General features: G+C 53.8%; 1 protein-coding gene across 6 annotated transcripts in view; it reads left to right on the top strand.

Annotated features, from left to right (window-relative positions):
* gphnb (gephyrin b) overlaps nucleotides 1-22537 on the top strand; it is a 37555-nt gene that overhangs the window by 12431 nt on the left and 2587 nt on the right. For 3 of the 6 annotated variants that reach the window (XM_029141641.3, XM_029141642.3, XM_029141643.3), the window contains exons 2-18: nucleotides 2322-2400; nucleotides 5705-5762; nucleotides 5843-5935; nucleotides 7162-7256; nucleotides 7345-7411; nucleotides 8534-8806; nucleotides 9129-9263; nucleotides 13663-13704; nucleotides 14773-14847; nucleotides 17366-17422; nucleotides 19112-19154; nucleotides 19721-19858; nucleotides 20969-21145; nucleotides 21778-21833; nucleotides 21989-22108; nucleotides 22213-22271; nucleotides 22359-22512. In XM_029141641.3, coding sequence (XP_028997474.1) covers nucleotides 2322-2400; nucleotides 5705-5762; nucleotides 5843-5935; nucleotides 7162-7256; nucleotides 7345-7411; nucleotides 8534-8806; nucleotides 9129-9263; nucleotides 13663-13704; nucleotides 14773-14847; nucleotides 17366-17422; nucleotides 19112-19154; nucleotides 19721-19858; nucleotides 20969-21145; nucleotides 21778-21833; nucleotides 21989-22108; nucleotides 22213-22271; nucleotides 22359-22512 — 1721 coding nt within the window. The remainder of the gene's footprint in view (nucleotides 1-2321; nucleotides 2401-5704; nucleotides 5763-5842; nucleotides 5936-7161; nucleotides 7257-7344; nucleotides 7412-8533; nucleotides 8807-9128; nucleotides 9264-13662; nucleotides 13705-14772; nucleotides 14848-17365; nucleotides 17423-19111; nucleotides 19155-19720; nucleotides 19859-20968; nucleotides 21146-21777; nucleotides 21834-21988; nucleotides 22109-22212; nucleotides 22272-22358; nucleotides 22513-22537) is intronic. The other 3 variants (XM_029141648.3, XM_029141647.3, XM_029141651.3) reach the window with 2 other exon arrangements.

Raw genomic sequence — 22537 nt, 5'->3', positions numbered from 1 at the left:
GTGTGTGTGTGTGTGTGTGTGTGTGTGTGTGTGTGTGTGTGTGTTGCTGCTGGGTGTGTCTTTGATGATGAATGCCGCTTGTGCTGCTTACCCCACTGCTCTTCTCAGAATTAACAAGGTTGCTAAGATACAGCGGGTTTATATTAGATTAGGTTATCTGCCGTTATTGCTGTTACTATATTTTCCCCAGCAGCGTGAAGCCCTTATTAATTTGTAAATTCACCCGCCACAGAACGAGGACGCAGGTATTCGTGCATCGCCGCTGCTCCCGCGTCCTTCGCTGGTGCTTGGGCGGCCTGTATTTGCTGGGAACCCTCCAGTCGAATGACAGCGTGGTCGGTCTCCGGACCTCTGCTCACCGTTGAGCCCTTTAATCGGGGCGCCGGCTTTGCATTCGAATGAGTACAAACCAGTAAAACGGGAAGACGTGAGGCTGGGAGAGCACGTTTACTGGTGCGGAGCGCCGTCGGTGCCTCCACCGGGGCCTGTAGACGGAGCTGGCACCAGCCACACTGCGAGTGTAGCGTTCTGTGCGTGAGGGGACCTGTTCCAGGGGAAACCCCGTCGGCGCTGGAACCCAGGGAGATAATGAGCGCCGACTGCTTTATGTCCCGGAAATGATTGAGCGGCGCGTCGTCTGAAGGCTTTGGGCTCGAGGCCCACAGACGTCGGCCTGGGGACCTCCAGGCTGCAGCACCCACGGGTGGAGGCACGCGTGAAACGCTGAGCTAAGCCGTTAGCTTAGCTTAGCTTAGCTTAGCTTAGCTTAGCTGCAGACGCACCTGGAGGAAGGTGCGCGGCGGCCGCTTTGAAGGTGGGACGGAGCTGCGTCACAAACCTCCTCCTCCTCCTCTTCCTCCTCCTCCTCCTCCTCCTCCTCCTCCCTCGCTCTCCAGCTCTTGCACAGGATCACATTAATATTCCTTTGAAGCCTGATTCAGCTGCAGCCAGATTCTCCTCCTCCTCCCCTCTTTTCCACTCTCACTCCTTCAGTCTCCGCTGCGTGGCTGCACACACGCGTCCTCCCCTTCTTTTGCTTTCCAGTGCTTTTGTTTTGCACGAGGAATCACTTTCCCACCGTCTCTGTGCTGCTGCTGCTGCAGCTGCTGCAGCGGGGCTTCATCGCCTTTCATTCAGGGGTTCCCTTCATCACAGATGTGCGTGCATCGGGCTCATATTGGGGCGGTGGGCACCGGTGCCTTTGACAGAGTGTGTTGATTGGTCCAGAATGGTTGCTGCCTCTTGTAGGAGAGTGGAAGGGCTATTTTTAGATCAAGGGGGAGCTGGGAGAGAGACTGAGCAGGGCTGCGTGCGTGTGTTTGTGAGGGATGCTGCAGTCTTAAAGGAAGTCCCCCCTTCGCGTGCTCAAGCACACGCGTGCCCTTATGCAGCAGTGCCCTTATGAAGCCAGCGTGGCGTCACCCCCCCCCCCCCCCCCCCCCCCCCCACAGCCTCGCTCCCCGCTCCGCCTCCCCCTCCCTCCCCCCTGCAGTCTTTCCTCCCTCTCTTCCTGAGCCGGTGTGCAAATGTCAGCACTCTCCCGTTTATTTGCCAGAGCCCAGAGCACCATCCTCTACAACCCCCCCTCACCCCACCACCCCCCTTTACCTCTGTCTCCACAGCGCTGCCCCATCGGCGCTGCATCCTCCTCTTTAGAAAATCCTTCATCTTCCCAGTCCTGCGTGGCTCTCATCCGTCCCCCTCATCCGATGAGTTCCTGTTACATTCCTGTGCTTCCCGCTCAGTTCCTGCCTCACCCGCCCCCCCCCCCCCCTCTCTCTCTCTCCTTCATGGATCATGGCGCTCATGACATCATGACATTTCCAGTCTTGTCCACTAACACGTCTAGGTTTTTTTTTTTTGGATCGGATCCGCTGCACCACCACCATCACTCGCCCTCTGGTGCTTTGCTTTGCATCTATTTTAAGACGTGTGTGTGTGTGTGTGTGTGTGTGTGTGTGTGTGTGTGTGTGTGTGTGTGTGTGTGTGTGTGTGTGTGTGTAGTCATGTTTGGCCCCATCACAAAACACCTTCCTTTCTCCGTCTCCTCCCCTCCGTTCCTTTTTCTGTCCTCCTGTCTTTCTTTGTCCCCGTCTCTCTCTACCTGTCACTCCGTCCGCCTGTGGTCAGCCATGATGACTCATGTGGTCACACCTGCTCTACGGTCTAGGTGCCGCCGAGGTTGGAGACCATGAAGCCTCTTGTGTCCGATATTGGTCCTCTAATGTTTAAATACAGCCTTCATGGTATTATTTAGGGTGCTCATTGGCTTTTATGTGTGCGGTGACTTAATTTTCTTCCGTCTGTCTTCTTCCATCCAGTGAGTGACAGCTGTTTTCGAAATCTCGCCGAGGACCGCAGCGGTGTCAACCTCAAAGACCTCGTCCACGACCCCTCCCTGTGAGTATGACAGACCTGAGAATCCTCGCTAACTCTGCGTGCTCGCATTTAGCCCGAACTCTCCTGACTTCCCTCGAACCCTAACACGCGCGAGCATCTGTCCTCGTCATTTTGCGCCGCGTGTACCCCGCGTCGGAAACTCCCAGCATGCACGGCGGCGGCACCGGACCTGCCGCCGTGCGTTCAGAGAGTCTAAAGGATGTGGAATCAACAATTGTTTCCATTAACAGGAATGCGATCGGCGCGAAAACCATGATCTCCGTCACACATGAGCTACATCTGAACAGACGCGTTAAAAAGCAGAGTGGCCGTCGTGCTGGCGCAGATTTGGCGCCGTGAGGGACTTTCGCTTCGATCAATTGCAGTGTTTAGACACATTTCCGCAGACGTCCGATGTAACTCCTCATGCAGACACTGAGTCACTGGAATTAGTCTGCTCTACTAGTCAGTATCTCTGGAGTGTCACCAGTAGCTCACTGTGGGACTGAACTGATTCATGCTTGTCATGTCCTTTACAGTATGTTTAATTTGAGGCTGATGCGCCTCAAGTGTGTGTGTGTGTGTGTGTGTGTGTGTGTGTGTGTGTGTGTGTGTGTGTGTGTGTGTGTGTGTGTGTGTGAGACAGAGCGAAGAGGCCTTTGCAAACTTCATCCGTTCAGGCGTCATCGCGTACAAAATAGTACATTAAAGCTGAGATTTTCTCATGTATTTTTCATCGTACGCGTATAAATAAGCTGTTGCTTCTGCAGCTGATGTTCAGAGAAGTTGAGAAGTTCTGAGCTCTGATGGGGAGATTTGTTTGGATCTGTTGGTCCTCCGTGCTAATCCAAGTCAGGTCGGCCCAACAGGATGCTGTGTCCTCAATGTGCCACCGTCGCTGTGACAGAGACGCATGGAGGGGTGGGGGTGTGGGGGGGGGGGGGGGCTCACAGCAGGGGCACTGAACATAAACTATAACCACCGCATCGCACATGCGATCACTCAGCCTGCACACTTTGGCATTGAGGAGCATTCACAGGTGCTGCAGGTGGAGAGAGAAATGATGTGTGTGGAGGAAAGGAGCGAGAGCAAGCAGCGGGGGAGTCACAAACGATGCCCAGGCTCAAGGACACACAGGCGGGGCAAAGACGCGCGGGCGTGTGTGTGTGGGGGGGTTGTTCTTGTCCGGGAAGGACGGGAGAGGCCTCCGCCATGTTTACAGCTACTTCAGACGCGTTCTGCACAGAGACACAGGTATTAAAGCATGAAACTGTCCTGTCGGCGACGCTGGGCCTTTATTTGGTAAATGAATTTGTGTGAAGCACGTGTGTTTCATGCCTGTGAGTGCAGTCGTGGGACCAGAGCCCCTCAGTGAGCACTCAGAGCTGTCACGGCGTTTTTAGGAGACGGGCTGCTTCCTCCTCCTCCTCCATCGGCTAACATGTGGAGAGGTCAACCCCTGAGAGCTTTCTTACATATGGACCAAGCAGCAGCTCGGGCCGTAATGGGCTCGGCTCCGTGCTGCCGGTGAGACGCGGCCGGGGAAGAAGCAGCGAGTGAGTCTGAGTGCCCTGCACAAAGAGCCTGTAATATTAATGAAATGGCCCTGGCAGTGGGTCTCATCCTGGAAGTGTCCCACCACCACTGAGATTTGCAGCGCACGCGTGCCGTGGCGCCTCCTCCCGTGCTAAGTGTGCCTCCGATCGTCCGCCTCTCCTTCTCGCTCTTCTCCCTCGCCGCCTCGCTCTCACGTCCTCGTCCTCTTCTCTGCGCTCGTCTTTTATTCATAAAAAGAACGGGCTCATGCATCCAGGCTTTCAGGCCAAAACTACAGCCTTCCTCTCCTCACCTTCCTCCCTCCACCCATATGAAGAGATGTCCACACCTCGAGGAAAAACCCTTTTATTCAGTCTAAAAAAAACTCTATGTTGTAACCTGCTCTCCAAACACACACACATATGGGTGTTTGAGATTAAACTGGTCCAGACCCTCTGGCCTCTAACTGGTTTCCCTCGATCCAGTCCAAAAGTATGGCCACCGTAGCTCTCAGCCCCACACGTACCGCTGCCACTAGCCAGAATACTCTGCCTTCAGATATGATGACGCTTCATACAGTTAATATTGGCGCCTTGTCTCCCGATTTGCAAACAAAATGTCAGTAAAGTTTAAATTCACCCAGTAGCTTAGAGAAAGATCATCACTTATTACTGAGGACACAGTGTACCTAATAAAGTGGCCGGTGAGTTTATGTAGGTTCAGTAGTTTCATTTACAGATCAGTGCAGTTGATTCTTAGTCGTCTGTCAACTGTTTATTGACCTGCACACGCTGCGAACACAAATCTACAAATCACACGTTCTTAAAAACGGGCGTCTTCGCTTGCGTATCCAAATCCCCACAGGAACCGTTTCCTGTGCACTGATTAATAATGATGATAATAAAAACAATCACAAACCTTCGCTGGCACTCAGGCTTTTACGATGAATAGCAGCATCTAGATGTTTCAGACAGGAGGGGTTGCCTAGGAAACGATGGGAAGGAACCCTAGTTATTTGTGTTGAGCATATTTTCATTTGGGCTGAAACAGACACACACACACACACACACACACACACACACACACACACACACACACACACCAGGAGAGGTGATGTGTCCTGACAGCTCCTTTACGCTCCCGAGGTGTAACACAGGCACCAAGACCCATAAACGGGCAAGTGTACATGCATGAGCAGATATAAGCGCACAGTCACAGATGCGTGCGGAGACGCCGCTCAGCCAGCTCATCACCAGAGTGTGTGAGCTGGCGAGACGCAGGCCCGCCGCCGCCGCCACGCGTGCCGCTTCGTCGGCGAACGCAATGTTTCCGCGCTGCGCAATTTGCTCCAGTGAAAGTAGAATAAACAGGCAGAATAATGGCGGGAGTGTAAACGTTGGAGTCTGGTATCATGGTGTTTAAGTGGCTGACGCAGAGGGGGACGTGGCGCAGTCGTCTCCCAGAAATAGCACAAAGGTTACATAAGAAGTGTCTGAGAAGAGCCTTCACCTTGAGCCTGGGGTTGATTTCTTTCTTTTCTGCCGTCATACCGGGACTGGCCACAGGGGGGCGCTCAACAGCAGCTCAACAGCGGCTGACTGGGCCACTCCAGAAAATCCTTTCAAGGGCAGGCTCCCTTTTGCTGTAGTTTATTCACAAGACGAGAGAGGGCAGATGATGCGTTCTCCTCCCCACGGATACGAGATACTGTGACTGCAGGATTAGTTTGTGTGTCTGTTTTTTTGCTCTGATTTGATCAAGCATTTAATGTGAGACTGTCCTTCCTCAGGTTGGGAGGTCTGATCGCGGCCTACAAGATCGTGCCCGATGAGATCGATGAAATCAAGGTGAGCAATCGGTCTGTTGTTCACTATTTACGGGTTTTCATGTATTTATTAATCATGCGTGCGTGTGTAAATGTCATCAGGAGACTCTTGTGGATTGGTGCGATGAGAAGGAGCTCAACCTCATTCTAACCACCGGCGGCACAGGCTTCGCCCCCAGAGACGTCACGCCAGAGGTTTGTTACCGCCGGAAACGGGCGCGAAGGACGCGGGAGGGGAATCCCTCCTCTCCGCTCTGAGAACCCACCCCCCCACCCCCCACCGATTAGCGCGCGGCGTAATTAGCCCCATGGTCACATGGGAAATAAGGAGGCAGGAGTTAGATCCTTAATGATTCACTTCGAAATGTGATGGTGTGAATAAAGCGTTTCCAGATCCAGGTTCACAGAAGCTGGTTCCCACAGCGTTCTACTGCACACCGCTGCATGGAACGCAGAACCCACCTCACTCACGCGTGCAGGTTGCCGGGAGACGGGCCGTGGTCCTCGGCAGCGGCGTCGCTCCTCATCCATCACGGCAGCAAGCTCCCAGGAAGCGCCGTAATCACTGACGATGCCGCGCTCTGATTGGACGGCGTCGCTCTGTGGAACCCGCTTCGTTTGAAGGCTTTTTTACCACACGAGTGTTTTGTGTTTTAGACCAAATCAGAGCCAACATTTGTCTCTTTAATCAGAAGGTTCTTGAAATTTTTTTTGTTTCTGCTGCGTTTTTAATCTGTATCCTGTAACAAGTGCATCATTGAAGCCTTTACCTGCGTCAGCATTTGAAATGGGGAGTGTTTTTTTCCTGAACATCCAGGTTCAGGTCCCAGAATCGTCCGTGATGCTGTTCTGTACAGTTGGTTCAAGCGATGCCTTGTGCTCCGCGCCCTGAGAGGAGGCATCTGTGACTCCACAGGTCCAAACCCTCCGTCTTGTTCCTCTTCCACCCGTCCTCGGTCCTCGGTGCCCCCCCCCCCCCTCGCGTCCCCCGAGTCCGCGTCGCTCGCTCGCTCGCTCCCCTTTGAAGTCTTTCCGTCCCCGTCTCCCTCCACCAGTGGATGTTTGATGTGTCACTCAACTCAAGGGCGTCCGACGCACAACAAACACAAACACAAACCTGACACCGGACAAACCAGCACCTCTGGAACGCGAGTGATGAAATCCCACCGGGCCGAAGTATATTTTGCACAGAATATGATAAAGAACCAGTATTTCCTCAAAACCTCGGGCTGTTGCACCAACTTATTTAACATTAAAGTGTTTAATACGACAGACTGACCTAGAAAAACTCCTGCATGGAGTCGACGTGTGCAGGTTGCTTTAGTTTGACAGCGTTATTCCCATATTAACAGCGCTGCGTTTGAAGCGTTTGAACGTGACTGTGACCCCCCCTCCTCCCCCCTCCTCCCCCCTCTCTCCAGGCCACCAAGGAGGTGATCGAGCGCGAGGCTCCGGGGATGTCGCTGGCCATGCTGATGGGCTCCCTCAACGTCACGCCGCTGGGCATGCTCTCAAGGTCGCACCCCCCGTTCTGCAGCTTAACTCCCTCCCCACCCCCCCACCCCCCCTTCCGTCTAACGCCGCTCCAACCTTGTGTCCCACAGACCCGTGTGCGGCATTCGAGGGAAGACGCTCATCATCAACTTACCCGGAAGCAAGAAAGGCTCACAGGTAGGAGGCGCTCGTGGTTCCGTGCGCGAACACGGACCCCTTCCCCTCCAGCTGCCTCCCTCGCTGCTGCTCCGACCCGCGCATCTGTCTCTGTCTCGTTACGCGCCCGCTCCTCCTCATCGATTTTCGTATTTCTTTCAAACAATTATGCCACCGCCCTCCCGTCTGCTGCCACATTAGCCTCTCGCCCATCACGACCTGTTTAGCGTTAAAGCGGCGCGTTGTGGGCCTTTATTAAGGAGGTCCGACTGAGCCTGCAGGACCTCTCGCATCCATGAGTGTTTAGAACATGGTCACGTTGTCAGTGACTTTATATCATCATTTCTAGAGATGATTGCAATAGAAACTGGCCTCCTGGTTTTAGAGGCTTATGTCCAAAATAGAAAGTAAATGTCGTCTCGTTCCTTTATTTTTTTTTTTTACAGTCCGTTTCTTTTTCTGTTCTTTACTTTCGTCCATCTTCGGCTTTGTCCCGTCGCTCTCATTGTTTTCCTCCTCTCTCATTCATTCCCACAACTAACTATCAGATCAGAGGCATATTCCTGTCCTCCTCTGCCTCCGCCTCTCGCCGGCTGGCAGGCAGTGCATCCGGGGGACCGTGCTCTTTAGTGTTTGTGACAGTTACTCTCCTCCGGGACAAAACACAGGATAAGACCTTGGACGAGGAAAAACATCCACTCCTGGCGCACCTTAATGTCTGCAACGTTGGGCTGGCGGATGACGCGCCGGAGCTCCTGCATTCGCAGCCAGCGCAGATGTCGTAGCGCGCGGGGGGCGCTCAATAATGCATCTTCTTAAGACACACAGGGAGATAAATAATTTTGCAGATGAGCTCTTGTCCTGGGAGTGAGGAGAGTGGAGCGTTTAGCATCGGCGAGGAGCCCACAGGCACAGTGACACACAGAGAGACAGCAGGGAGGCGAGTGGGGGAGGGAGGGGGAGGGAGGGAGCCAGCGCTGGTGCAGATGTGGACAGAAGGGGGCGCTGTGATCCGCGGCCTCAGTCCGGGTGCATCCAGAAGCATCCCACACTTATTCATTGTGTCTGATGTCTAGACGTTTTATTGTGAAATGACAACAGGAAGTGCTTGAAATGAACTGAGAGAAACCGCTGTCGCCGCAGGAATGTTTCCAGTTCATCCTGCCGGCGCTGCCGCACGCCATCGACCTGCTGCGCGACGCGGTGGTGAAGGTGAAGGAGGCCGCCGACGAGCTGGAGGACCTGCCGTCGCCGCCGCCGCCGCTCTCGCCGCCGCCCAACAGCTCGCCGCGCCGCCAGACGGAGGACAAGGGCGTGCAGTGCGAGGAGGAGGACGAGGAGAAGAAGGACAGCGGCGTGGCGTCCACCGAGGACAGCTCCTCCTCCCACATCACCGCCGCCTCCATCGCCAACAAGGTATGGAGGCGGGGGAGGGGGGTGGGGGGGTGGGGGGTCTGATTCCATCCACCCTCATGCTCACAGAATCGTCACCCCCACGCGGAGCAGATGAATGCAGCATGTTTGTGTGTCCCATCACATCCCCCAGCATCCTGCCCTGGACCCGCTTCCAGGGTAGCGTCCCGCCTCATTGTCCCGTCACGCAGACGCTGGTAAGGCTCGGCGTCTCGCCATCGTCTCGTCGCCGCCACATCGTGCTTCGGGGGCGATTGCTCCCGCGTCACGTGCGACGCCCGCGTGCCCGCGCTCCTTTAAACGTGTCTTCTCCTCCGCATCCCAGATCCCAGACTCCATCATTTCGCGGGGCGTGCAGGTGTTGCCCAGGGATACGGCCTCCCTCAGCACCACGCCGTCAGAGTCGCCCCGGGCCCAGGCCACGTCCCGACTCTCCACCGCTTCCTGTCCCACGCCCAAAGTGAGTAACACACAGTACCTCATCCTGAGTCTGTCCTCTAGGGCTACGGCATTCAGTCAAATCTGCGGTACGTACTTCTAGCAGGAGCTCATGCACACGAACATCACACGTCAGGCGCTGTCCTGTTTTCTTTCAGCCTCTCGACTTCACAGAATGTTCTCTTTGTTTTTGTGAGTGTGTGTATTTGAGCTGTGGCTACAGTTTTATTCGCAAAGTTTGATTTAACAAATTGCAATGTCTGTGAGTGTCCTTGGTCAGATACTTTATGTGCCCACGTGGACAGACATTTAGTTTGAATAATGTAGAAGCTCGTCTCTTGATGATATGATCCAATGTAAATCTCCTCCGATGTTCTGACTTATCTCTCCTGCAGGTTTTTTAAATGCAGAACGGCATCAGCTCTCGCTGCCTCCCTCATTTGTCAGTGTCACGTCTCTGTGTCTCCAGGACAGCAGGCAGGTGCCATGGGAATAGATGATGTGGTTGTCATGGAAACGGGGGCGGGTGGGGGGGGGGTTGTGCACAGGCGGGTCACGTGATGGAGGAAGCTCTCTGTCTGTCTGTGTTTGTGGAGCAGCGAGGGGGTTCTGCTCAGGGGAACCCGCGACCCGTTAGCCACACGTACGCGGCGCATGCATGCGACTGCGCTCAGCGCAGACGAGCAAACAGGAGCCGTAGTGAGCAGGGCCGGTGTAGTCGTCCCAGGTAAAGGCCCGGCCTGACGTAAGATAACAGATAGGTGTTATTTTAGCGGTGAGGCGACTGCGTGGACGCTTTGAACCAAGGTGTGTTTGACCTGAATCTAATGGGTCCTAACCCGTCTCCGTGCCTGCATGCACCTGTCTCTGGACTGAGGCTTCCTCTGTCGCTCTGCGGTGTGTGTGTGTGTGTGTGTGTGTGTGTGTGTGTGTGTGTGTGTGTGTGTGTGTGTGTGTGTGTGTGTGTGTGTGTGTGTGTGTGTGTGTGTGTGTCCATGGCACTTAATTGCTTTTCTGGATACGTCCCAGTTCCAAACGCGAGCTCTTTCCCAGCGACAAGCTGCCGTATGTTCGTTAGAATCCTCACGTTGGCTTTGAGAAGAAGGTACGGGGTAGTCACACACACACACACACACACACACACACACACACACACACACACACACACACACACACACACACACACACACAGCCTGGGCAGTTGTACCCTTCCACTGTTGTGAGCATTTAGTGCAGTTATGTAATGCTAAGTGTGGATTAATGAAGCATATGGGAGACGAGGCTTTGACTCAGACGACGGCTGAGGCCGATTCTAGATTCTAGACGTTGTTAAGTGCCGTATGTGTTTGTACAGCGGCTGGGGATGGATAATAGGGAAAATCAGTAAAAATAGGGAAATAATATTCTAGAATGTAAATACATTCGCTTTCCAAATGAATGAATGAGCAAAGCTGTTGTTTTTGGTCCTCTGATATTTTTTAACCATCATGGTTTTAAAGCTCACCCTCATTCGACTGTAGCCGCGCAGCCGCACATCACGCGGTGCACTGTTTTACAGCTTGAGTCACGGTTCTGTGAAGGTTCGCTCCCCGTGGAAACAGCAGATAGGACGTGTTCTGTGCCCGCGTGCTCTGGTGACATCACTCCATGTCTGCTTTTATCTGACGCTATTGACCCGTTGTTGGTGTCCTTAGGACCACACGTGTGTTATCGCCCTCCTCCGGTGCGGTGCAGCTCATGAAGGGGACTGTGGTGTGGAGGATTTATGAAGGAACCGCGAGTGGGAGGGAGCGGCGAGGAGCTGATGGAGGGCTAATGAGTTGGAGCGAGCGGGAGCGGGAGCGGGAGACGGATGGAGGTGAGAGCGGAGGCCGGTGCTGCACGCTCGCCTCCCATCTGTGCGATCGGGCCGAAGGCGGCGCGAGGCGGCGGTGGGGAGCGCCTCATCCGTCACTTCCTGCAAAACACTCAGACCTCCGTCACGCGTGTGTGATTTAGTCACATCCCTCCTCCTCCTCCTCCTCCTCCTCCTCTTTAGTGTCTCTCTGCTGCACTCCCTCGCTGCTCCCTCGCTCGCCCGTCTCACTCCAGCCTTCCCTCCTCGTCGCACTCTCGCGCTCGCCCTCCCTCGCTCTCTCTCTCCCACTTAGCGGGTTTGCGTGCGCGTGCGTGCGTGCGTGTGCGTTCGCCGCCGTGTGCGCGCGTGCCGAGGAGCTCATTCTGTTGCGACTCCAGGCAGGAGATGGTAAGTGATGTCTCTCCTCCAGCATGTCTGAGAGAGTGTTTACAGGCTCTCACTGCACGGGGGCGCGTGTGTGTGTTATGGGCTCGGGCGCATTGTGCGTTTTGTAAGTATAATGTGCAGCTTACATATTTGTGCGTGTGTGTGCTGCTGATGGGGATGGAGGTGCCTGGAGGAGGCTCGCTGTCAGGCCGTGGATGGGTTCAGGGGGTGGGAGGGAGAGTGATGGAGCTCAGACTAGCCGGGGAAGGATGGAGAACGTGTGGAGAACGTGTGGAGAACGTGTGGAGAACGTGTGGAGAACGCGAGGCTCCACGTTCCCTCTGCGTTTTAGAGGCCGCGTTCTCACCTGCTGCTTGTGCTGAGGGACAGGTGTCCAGCAGCAGCTCAGCTGGAAGCAGCCGCTTCAGCATCCGTGTCACCGCTGACGGACCGGAACCAGAACGTCGGGTTCTGCATTAAACGGAAGCGCGTGGATGTTGTTTTTCTCCGATTAGCGTCGCTTCACTTAATGAAGCATTTTGGGAAACGTCTTTGCTGGCTTTCGGTGATAACGTCAAGCCAAGTCGCGTTCCAGATGCAGCTTAGAACATGGGGAAACAATCCACGGTCCCTGGATCTCACCCAGACAAAATATTCTCATTGTACTGACAGTTTCTTCCCCTCCTTGTGCTTGTTTTGAGAAGAACTCAGCGAAGAATGATTCACAGAGGATTTTAAAGGGCCCTTCAGCCTTCACGGAGTCTGCTTAGTCTAGCGTTCGCGTGGCCTGCGGGAGAACGGCGGGAACGCGTCAGGACGGCGCGTGTGTCAACAGCTCGGTCGGGAAGGTGTCGTCAAACAGGAAGCGTGTTTTACAAAGGCCACAGGAAAGTGCTTCGCTGTGTCTGATCAATACGCGCGTCCAGCGCCGCCCGCGCTGCTTTCGGCTCCGAGTGTCCACGGAGCATTTGGGTAAAAGTGCTTTAGGCATCGCGTCAAAATCACTTCATCTGGTTGCAGTTTGCTCCTTCATGTGTGCACGGAGCAGCTGGACTCGGCGGGACGCTGTGGGGGCAGAGCCGCGTGTCTAAAAGCGGCCGCGGTGACTCGTTTAGGCGCCTCCGCTTCCGCGCGCGCGCGTCCGCGTTTGTGCGTGTGACGTTCGCGAGGAGTTACTCACGCCCGCTGACTCTGACGGTCGGCCTCGGGGACGATGGGGAGACAATGGGAGGAGGGGGGAGGGGGGGAGACGGACAGGAAGGAGGAGTGGATGCGACCGTCGGACCGGTCGCGCCGCGTGTGCATCGGCGCGTGTGAGCGGCTGATGAAAAGCGGGGCCGAGCGGCACAACGCGAGCCTGTCACATCGGCCGCGTTCGCGCGCTCGCACGCTCGCGCGCCGTCGCTCCGCGAGCTCACTTGGGTGCTCTGTCACTTCCGACGTATGCGGACGAGTCCGTGTGAGTTGGGCGGTGGACGTCAGATAAGGCAATGACGCCTCTGATGTTTATTTTAACAAACAAAGATGTCAGCTCGTTAAAATTCTGCACAGTCACGGCCTTTGAAGACACAATTTTATTATAACAAATATTTATTCATGTCATATTTGCAGCCTGTGGAGCTCAGGTTCTGTTTTGAAGTATAGTTTGAAATATCTGTGTGTGTGTGTGTGTGTGTGTGTGTGTGTGTGTGTGTGTGTGTGTGTGTGTGTGTGTGTGTGTGTGTGTGTGTGTGTGTGCACGCTGTTACTGGACCTATAGGCAAAAGCAAGAATGGTGCATTAACACCGGCTGTTTTCATGCGTGGGATTTCTCCATATCCGCCTGTTGCCGCTAACAATTTAGCCTCTTTCCATTTGAACTGAAACGACAGTTCAAATATTTGTTTCCCGTCAGTCCCGTGCTCCCGCGGGTGCGATGGGGCGTCCAACCCCATGCGCGTCCTACCTGCTGTCCTGATCGGCCCCGCCCCGTCCCGCCTCCGTTGCCCTTGGCTGCCTCAGCTCCGCAGACGGCCGCACAGAGTCCTCCCGGCCGCCAGGGGGCGCCGTCGGCCGGTCTGTGTGTGTGTGTGTGTGTGTGTGTGTGTGTGTGTGTGTGTGTGTGTGTGTGTGTGTGTGTGTGTGCCTCTGCGCCCCGCTCCGACCCGGCTTTGGCTCCGTTAACCCTCTTCTCTTCTCCCCTCTCTCGCGGCACCAGGCGCGGCTCCCCTCCTGTTCATCCACCCTAAGCATTGCTGAGGTACTCCTGCATGTGTTCTAATGCATCCTTACAGTCCAGTCTGACCCCCACCCCCACCCCCCACCCTGCCTGGCATGATTGCTCCCGGCCTAAGCCTCCTGTGTCATTCCACCCCCCCCTCCTTTTTTGCTATAGATATGGTGGTGGTGTTCTTTATTTTTGATTTTGCCTTGTTTCCACCCCCCACCCCCCACCCATTACTTGCCATATTCCTCAAGTGCGTTTCAACCTCACGTGACGTTGAAAGATGCCTGAATTATGTATTTGGATGAAAGTGACACTGTTTGCACCGTTTGGGTTCGCGCCCTTTGTTCCTGAGAGGGAGCCGCTCTGTCACACACACACACACACACACACACACACGCACACACGCACTGTGGTCAGGGCCTCAGTAGCTCTGATCAGAAATGATAAGACTTGGCCTCATTGGGAAATTGCTGACATTAAGTTAAATGTCAGATCAGAATATATTGATTGCCCATGATTACACATGAAATTGATTGGATGCCAAGTTAAAAATAGTTACTGTACCTTTGTGCTTAATACAGAATAAAGCATCCAAATGAACTAACTAGCAATAGAAATACTTTAATACTTCACCCTGGACAGTGCAAGAACCTTTTCAACATGAGTTCTAAACCCAAAATTCACACCCATGACAGTTGTCAGAATCTTTAGCTTTTTATAGTTTATCGCTGATCTGCTGGTAATGACAGGAACACAGACTCACACACACACGCACGCACACACACTAGCAGAGCTCCACTGGAACTGCCGTCATGTCCACTGAACCGGTTCTGTCTCGTCCTCCTTCAGTTCTGTTGTGTTGGTGGTGCTGTGATTTCTCTGATCTGAGCGTGTGTGTGTGTGTATGTGTCAGGTTGCTACTGGTCTAGTGATGGGACGTGGGGGCGTGTGTGTGTGTGTGTGTGTGTGTGTGTGTGTGTGTGTGTGTGTGTGTGTGTGTGTGTGTGTGTGCGGACAGTACAACCATCTGAGCGGGCGTTGATGCCTGTTGACTGCTGTGTGTGGCTCAAAGTCGAGTGACTGTGCTGTGGCTTCCCTCAGGCCTCACGGAGAGAATTCAGGGCTCACCTGGATGAGGTCATCACGCTCAAGTCAAGGTACTCTACCTTGGACCAGGTAAACCCGCACACCTTTTACCAGCCTCTTACCTACCGGCATGCAGGCCACTGGCATCTCACACTGCACCCCACCACAGCAAACACATGTACACAGGCAGGGAAGCAGCTGAGGAGAGGCTTAGCTTTAGCAGGAGTAGCATAGCGCATCCAGCTAGCCAGCTAGCTTAGCGCCTGGCGCGGCCGTCTGCTAACAGGTGCAAACAGTCACACGAATGCACGTGTCCCTCCTCTTCGTAACGGATAACGTAAATGCAGATTTACAATGAATGTCAGGAGAATGTAGACGTGGTCGACCCAGTATCAGCACAGTTAGTGATCAACAGCGCTTCTCACCATTGCCTTCAACACCCCCAGTACCCCCCCCCCCCCCCCCCTCACCCCAGCAGTCGCTCTCATTCATCATCCATCTGGTCACTGGATGTGAGTGGATTTTGTGTGTGTGTGTGTGTGTGTGTGTGTGTGTGTGTGTGTGTGTGTGTGTGTGTGTGTGTGTGTGTGTGTGTGTGTGTGTGTGTGTGTGAGAGAGAGTGTGAGTGTGAGTGTGTGTTTGTACTTGCATCGAAGTGAGATCCAAAAAACCTATTTCCCTACCAAAGTGAGGACATTTTGGCCGGTCCTCACTTCTTTGAAGGCCTGTTTGAGTGTCAAGATGTGATCTTAGGGGTTTATGGTCGAGGTTAGAATTGACCCCCCCCCCCCCCCCCCCCCCCCCCCCCCCCCCTCACACTCCACCTCCCTGGCTCTAGTCTCCCACAGCTCTCCACCTCGCTGCCGCTGTTATTCCAGCGTTCTGTCGCCAGCCCGTCCCTCTTCTGCTTCATCTCACGGCGCGAGGCAGTTGAACTCGGCGTCACGGACCCTCTCCGGCCTTTTTTCTGCATAATTTGCTTGTTTTGTGCTGAGCTCGGCTGTTGCGTCCCGTCATTTCCTGCGGTGTCTCCCATCGATTTCCCCGTCGAGCGCCTTCGCCGAGCTGTGGGCGCCGCGACCCGACGGCGCTCGCTGCTCTGAATCCATACACGCCACAACAAGTGACAGCTGTTCCCCCGTTCCATTGATCTTTCTGGCAGGTCTCCATGACAACCTGTTGTCAAGCTGCCTCGGCAGCGGCCACGGTTGCCGTGCGCGACGACGACGAGTGTGTGCGTCCACTGTGTGGGGGAAAAAACTCACAGATATGTCAGGAATGACTGGATGAATCCGTTTGCAGTGAATGACTTCATCGTGGGTGCTTTGAGCCCATTGTCCTGGTGTTTGTGTATGTGACGCGTGCCTGGCGACATCCACATCATCATCAGCCCATTCTCCTCTCGCACCAGTAATGTGGGATCGCAGCAGCAGAGGGTAGATTAGACCCGGGTGTGAGAGCGTTTGACTGATTGCTTTTTTGCCCCCCCCCCCCCATGTCCACCCATTCTTTACACATTCTCCTCACCTTCCTACACCCCCCCCCCCCTCTCGTAGCTTCTCCACTGTATCCATCTCCTCATCCAAACTGGCCCCCGTGACTCTCTGGTGGTACGATCTCGTCTGCGGAGCTATTTTGCGCCGTACTGAGGTCTTGTTTTGCACTCGTGTCAGTCACTCCTCGCTGCATTCCGGTTCGTAGCTGTCTCCCAGCTAAAGGCCGGCCGCCTCAGCTCCAGCTGCGGGGCAGCCTAATGATACACTGCCTTAGAAAAGCTGTGATTCCTGTGGTTTTGTCTGTGTGTTTAAAGAGACCAGCCAGGTAGTGGGATGCTGATGTAATCGCTCAGACTTAATCGTGTTAATTCTATTTTAGTGTCTTCTGAAAATCTTTTATTTTAGATGGTGACTTGTGCGAAAGTGTCCTAGATGTTGATCGTTGTCATATGTGCCTTTCACTGTCTGCCAGCTTGATGTGTGTTGCTCTATTTAGCTCCCTTAAACCCCCACGTTTGTCTTTTTTTATTTTTATTTTTTTTCATCACACCTTCACTCTCTCCGTATGAGAGGGCTCTGCATCCGCGGCCCCAGAACACGGACGAGCAGAGGCACGCGTCCGTCCGACGTTAAGAACCCGGCTCAGGCCCGTAACGCTCTACAAACCAAGCGCTCCATGAACTGCATGAAGCCACGCGTCCCTGACCCCCAGAGCTCAGCCACCGTTTGAATAATAGACTGGTTGGCTCCAACGGGCAGCGAGTCTCCGTCCAATCTGCAGTTAAACCCAGAACCCAGTGAGTGAACGAAACCCGAGTGCGATCAGGAAGATCCCACGCGACCGTCGTCTCCGCACACTGAACCAACCAGCATGATTCGATTATTATAGAGGCCGCCTCCTCTTTAGTCTCCTGGTTCCTAGCTCCCATCTCTCCTCGCTGCCCCCCCCCTTCTTTTTCTGCTAGGGTTGCTCATGGTAGTGGATGCCTGTCCGTCTGTGTCTTCTCGTCCATCTGTCTGTGTGTCCGTCCGTCCTGACTGTCTGTCTGTGGTCTTGTGATTGCTGAGACAGATGCACTGATGCCTGTGATTCGATGCTTTATCTCCACTAGCTCCAGTGTAGGTTGGAGGGGCTTAAAGATGATCGCAGGAGGACCTTCAGCTCTCGAGTAACTATCCCCCCCCCCCCCCTTTTGCCCTTCCCTCACCCTCCTCCAAGGAGCGCGCAAAACAAACGCCCCTCTGTGTCCCCCCTTTGTCCCCTCTTGCTTGCCTCACTGTCTCTCACTCACTTCTCCCCCGCTCTATTTTTCTGTGTGTCTCTCGACCCGTCTGTCTCTCTCTGTTAGGATTTACCCCAGTTCTTCTTCTTCGCCCTGTCTGTCCGCTCCTCTCCCTCTCCCCTCATCCGTCTGTCTCTCTCTTCCTGTCTCTGTTGGTTAACATGCTCCGCTTCCAGTAGTTATGTCTGGTGTGCTGGATGTCTGTTCCGTAGACGCCATCAGGCCGCTCTAGTGGTCTTTATTGTTTTTGTTCCTTTCCTCCTTCCTGCTGTGTCTCGGCTCCGTAGTTTAATGAAGTCTGTTTAGTCTGTGCTTCCTGTTTCTGTTTGTTTCCATTGTCTTCCGGGCTGTCGGACCACGTCGTACTGACTCTCATCCCTCCACCCGTCTCTCTACCTGTCTCTCTACCCGTGTTTCTCTCCCCATCCCTCCTCTCTCGCCATGCCACCCTCCCACCCTCCCATCTCCCACCCTTTCACCTTGGCTGTTTGGTGCCCAGTGGTGTCACAGTATTAGCCTAGCTGTGGTGGCAGTGAGGGAGGGGAGGAGAGAGAACGGGGTGGGCGGGTAGAGAGACCCTCACCTTCACCTTGGGTGCTTTGGTTCTCCATCCAACAGCCACTTCCCACACCAGGCCACAGCCCTGTCAGTAGATAAAGAAGATAAAGGCAGATTAACGTATGAAAAGTTCCCCATTAACATTCGGACTCAATGAATTTAGGTAAACTAAGAAGACACCCGCAGCCTGTGATTTGCGGGTTTCCGATGGCTGAGCCTCCCAAAAGCATATAATCAGGAGGTTGCTGTTACCCGTCCACCGTAAAAAGGAAAAGCAGCCCAGCGCCAGACTGGAAACCAGTTCCTCCAGGCTTCTGTGACTGAATGCAGCTCCAGCTGCACAGCTGCCACGCTTTCTGCCCCCACATCCACAATCTGCAGAAAGCCTCATGGTTTTGGGAAACTCAGCCCAGGTTGAACCCACTCTCGTCTCCTCCCCACCTCACCGTAGATTACAAGCAGTGGAGCGCTAGTGCAGCTACCATCCAGCATCAGCGATTTCCAGAGAAATCTTGTCGTCCTGCACCACATCTGAACAGCCACTATCGATATGCAACACGACATCTCCACTACATTTGATGTCACACTAGCACAGTTAAAACATCCGTTATGACTTTGTGGTACAATATTGTCACTCTGTATGTCGTTGCCTTTGTCCATATATATAAGTGCTCTAGTCTGATAGTAATGTGACCTGTCAGTGCATTTATCAGTGTGAATATTGCCTGTGCCATGTTTGATTTAGCGAGCTGCAAGTGATGATAATGGTAGCGGCGGAGATGCAGCCATCTCCCAGCAGCAGGACAAAGTGCACAGTGTAGTGTGACACGTGCCGATGCTTCTGACTGTCGTATGAACAGCTTCTCATCTCAAAGCATGCCGACGGTGCTGCCCGGTTCATCCCGAGTTACCGCTGCCTCTGCTCTCCCTCTCCCTTTCTCTCTCTCTCTCTCTCTCTCCCCCCTCATCTCTGCCTCTCGTCTCTCTCGCTCCCAACCGTCCACCTCCGTTTTGCAGGTGCAGTCGCGATGCAGCAGCAAAGAGAACATCCTAAGATCAAGTGAGTAGCGGCGCTCCGGCGTCTCCGACACAAGCACCCCCCGACGGGCTTTGGCACGAGCATGTGATGTGACAGTGCACGCATGGGCTACATGCTCGCCCATCTGTGTGTGAATGTGATGTTTTGCCAGAGGTTGTTAGGCCTCATGTAAAATATTAGAATATGCTGTAGAAGCCGTAGTGTCTGTTTAGAAAATAGAAATTGGGTCAAGGGAAATAAAAAGCTCCGAGGCAGAGCGGCAGAGGGCGAGTGAGGCAGACAGCGACAGGGAGAGAGAGCCCATTTCACATTAGTGCTTGGCTTTGTTCCTTTTACCTCTGGAATTATTGGAGCGATCTTAGTGGACCGGCATGGCTGCTGTTCAGCACCTCCATCATCCAGCTGGGCTCCACATCTGCAAACTAACGCGACTACTTCCTGCCAGTCCTTGCTCAGGTGTTTGATGTAGATAAGCAAGACTCATGTGCAGCACAATGGCCTTAAAGCATTTTAGCCACTTTTGTATTTCAGGTATTTGTTTTTTCTGTAATATATAAAATGTGTAATATTCTCATATATCTCTTCAGGTCACAGTGCAGTGGACATCACCAAGGTGGCCCGGAGGCACCGCATGTCCCCATTCCCCCTCACCTCCATGGACAAGGCCTTCATCACTGTGCTGGAGATGACTGCCGTTCTGGGCACTGAGATTATCAACTACAGAGGTGAGGAGGGTTGTCGGCACACGCCTTTCTCTGAGTAAACGTTCCAAATGTGCTCATCGTCTGCAAACTGCCTCCACCCCCCCAGAGGACGTCCAGGTGTCACAGCTATCAGATCTGTGTAGCGACACACAAATTCACATGACGAACAAGCGTTTAAACTCTGAATCAGCAGCTTCTGTTTGCAGGACACACACACACACACACACACACACACACACACACACACACACACACCTAAATCGGGCTCAGAGTGATAGAACCAGGGGAGGCACACACAGAATGAAGCATTACAGCAGCTACCTGCTGCACACAAGACCTGATCCCAGACATTAGGAGGATCTCTCCCTCGTTTCCCAAGTTCTTAGAAAGCAGGGTGAGCTGCAGGATTGGCAGGAGCACAGCTGGAAGGAGGACAGACGCGTACAGAACAGAGGAAGAAGGGACTTAGAATACAATGAAATATTTAGACAGACAACAGCTGGAGTTCCATGTCTTGCTGGATTGTGAGTCTAGTGTAAAAACCACATACAGTAGATCCTCATAGCTCCACTGATGTATTGACATTTTAACTGTGTTGACTGTATTTTAACAGTTGTGAATATGAGGACTGGGCGAGAGCTGGTTCTGGCTGTCATCTTGTAAACAGGGGCTTGTATTCGCGTGTGTTTTCCCTCAATTTATTGATATCAAAGCTCCGATCTTTATATTAACACCCACATAATCACAGCATAAAGCTCAGAGAAATATTCTTTATTTAGCCACACAGCAGCTCGTCTGTTTCTCGTGCCCAGATTTCTTCCTCCACCCACTCCACGTCTCTTTCCTCCCATCACTCTCTCCCTGTTTTTGTCTCCGCTCTCCCTCCACGCTGTCTGTCCTGGGCAGTTGTAGCTTGTCAGACATGAGTAGAAAGCTTAGACAGGGAGGCCTGTGCTGTAAGTGAATGGGTGAAATGGAAAATGGAGAGCGTGTTGTTGGTTGTGCGTCATGTGGAGAGACGCTGATGTGCGGCGTCGCACGCGTACACACCTTGCGGCCGCGCGTCTCCCCTCGTCTTCATCCAAATCAGCTGCATTGTCTCCCTCTGTCTCGCTTTGTCTCCCCCTCCAGCTGCCACTCTTCTCCCAACACCAGCACCCTTTGCCCAACGTCGTCCTCCCTCCTTAAACCCGTGTTCTTCATCTTCTCCAACAGATGGGATGGGTCGAGTCCTGGCTCAGGACGTTTATGCCAAAGACAACCTGCCACCGTTCCCTGCTTCTGTCAAGGATGGTTACGCTGTGAGAGGTCAGTGTCGGCCATTTTGCCAGTTCAACTCCATCTCTTTTTCACTGCAGCACTTTTAATTGAGCTTGAGATATCCGTGTAGAGGGTGTCTTCTTAGCCATAGCACGGGGCCCAAACGACCCGACTGCTCCAGTTAGACAACAGCACTGGGCCGCTGAAGGACTGCCTCAGGAGCTATGTCAGAGCTTCTTCTGCCGAGGACGACTTGTCGGGAGGCTCCTTCTCAGAGCAGTTTTCCAGGGGACGTCCAGGCAGAGTTGGCTGACTCCTTCTGGCCAGTGATTTCATGGCTGGGGGGTTCTGCAGAGCAGAGGGGGCCCTTGTAACCTGGAGAGCGGGGCGACAGCTTGTTGGCCCCGGGCTTTGTCAAAACCCTGGGTACAGAACATGTGCTGATGGAGCACAGAGGAGGACGCGAACGGCTCTCTCTGGGTTCGACACATCTGCCCCGAGGGCTCGGCTGAAGCACATTTTAGAGGGTTTTCCTGCCCAGGCTGAGCAACCGATGTCAGAGCATCAGGGAAAGTCCTGCTTCACACTAAGCAAAACTAAAAGGCCCAATCCTCCACAAACAGTCACCCAGAAAATGGTCAGGTTCATGTGCTAACTTTTGATTATTCCTTCTTTTCTAGCGGCTGACGGCCCGGGCGACCGCTTCATCATCGGAGAGTCCCAAGCTGGAGAGCAGGTCTGTGGCCATGCTGACACACGTCCTGATGAGCAGGCTACTGGGATTTAATGGCTGCGGCCTCTTCACATCCCAGGAAGACCCGCTAGCATGTAAACATAGCATCCTCCCAACAGGCATGCGTTGTTAACTGGCTCCTTCCTGTGTCTGCGCAGCCCACCCACACAGTGATGCCCGGTCAGGTGATGAGGGTGACGACAGGTGCCCCCATCCCATGTGGGGCTGACGCTGTGGTGCAGGTGGAAGACACTGAGCTGCTCCGCGAGTCCGAAGATGTAAGTCCGGATATGTCATCATATGCGTTCCATCACACGACCAGAAGCGTAACTTACACAGTGAGGAGGAGAATGAGACACGTGACAGCGGGTGTGTCTTTCAGGGCACAGAGGAGCTGGAGGTACGAATCCTAGTACAAGCTCGTCCCGGCCAGGACATCAGGTCAGTGTTTCCTGTTTAATCGTGACTTTAGTGCTTTCACTGAGCCGAAATATAATATCTAAAAGGCTAAAAAATCCCCCACTACAGACCCATCGGCCATGACATCAAGCGTGGCGAGTGCGTGCTGGCAAAGGGCACACACATGGGCCCGTCTGAAATCGGCCTCCTGGCCACTGTTGGAGTCACCGAGGTGGAGGTCCAGAAGTTCCCTGTGGTGGCCGTCATGTCCACAGGAAACGAGGTACGTTAGAGTCAGTTTATGAGTT

This window comes from Betta splendens, chromosome 24, assembly GCF_900634795.4.
Source record: "Betta splendens chromosome 24, fBetSpl5.4, whole genome shotgun sequence".
Lineage (NCBI taxonomy): Eukaryota > Metazoa > Chordata > Actinopteri > Anabantiformes > Osphronemidae > Betta > Betta splendens.
This window is presented reverse-complemented; position numbering and strand designations above follow the sequence as displayed.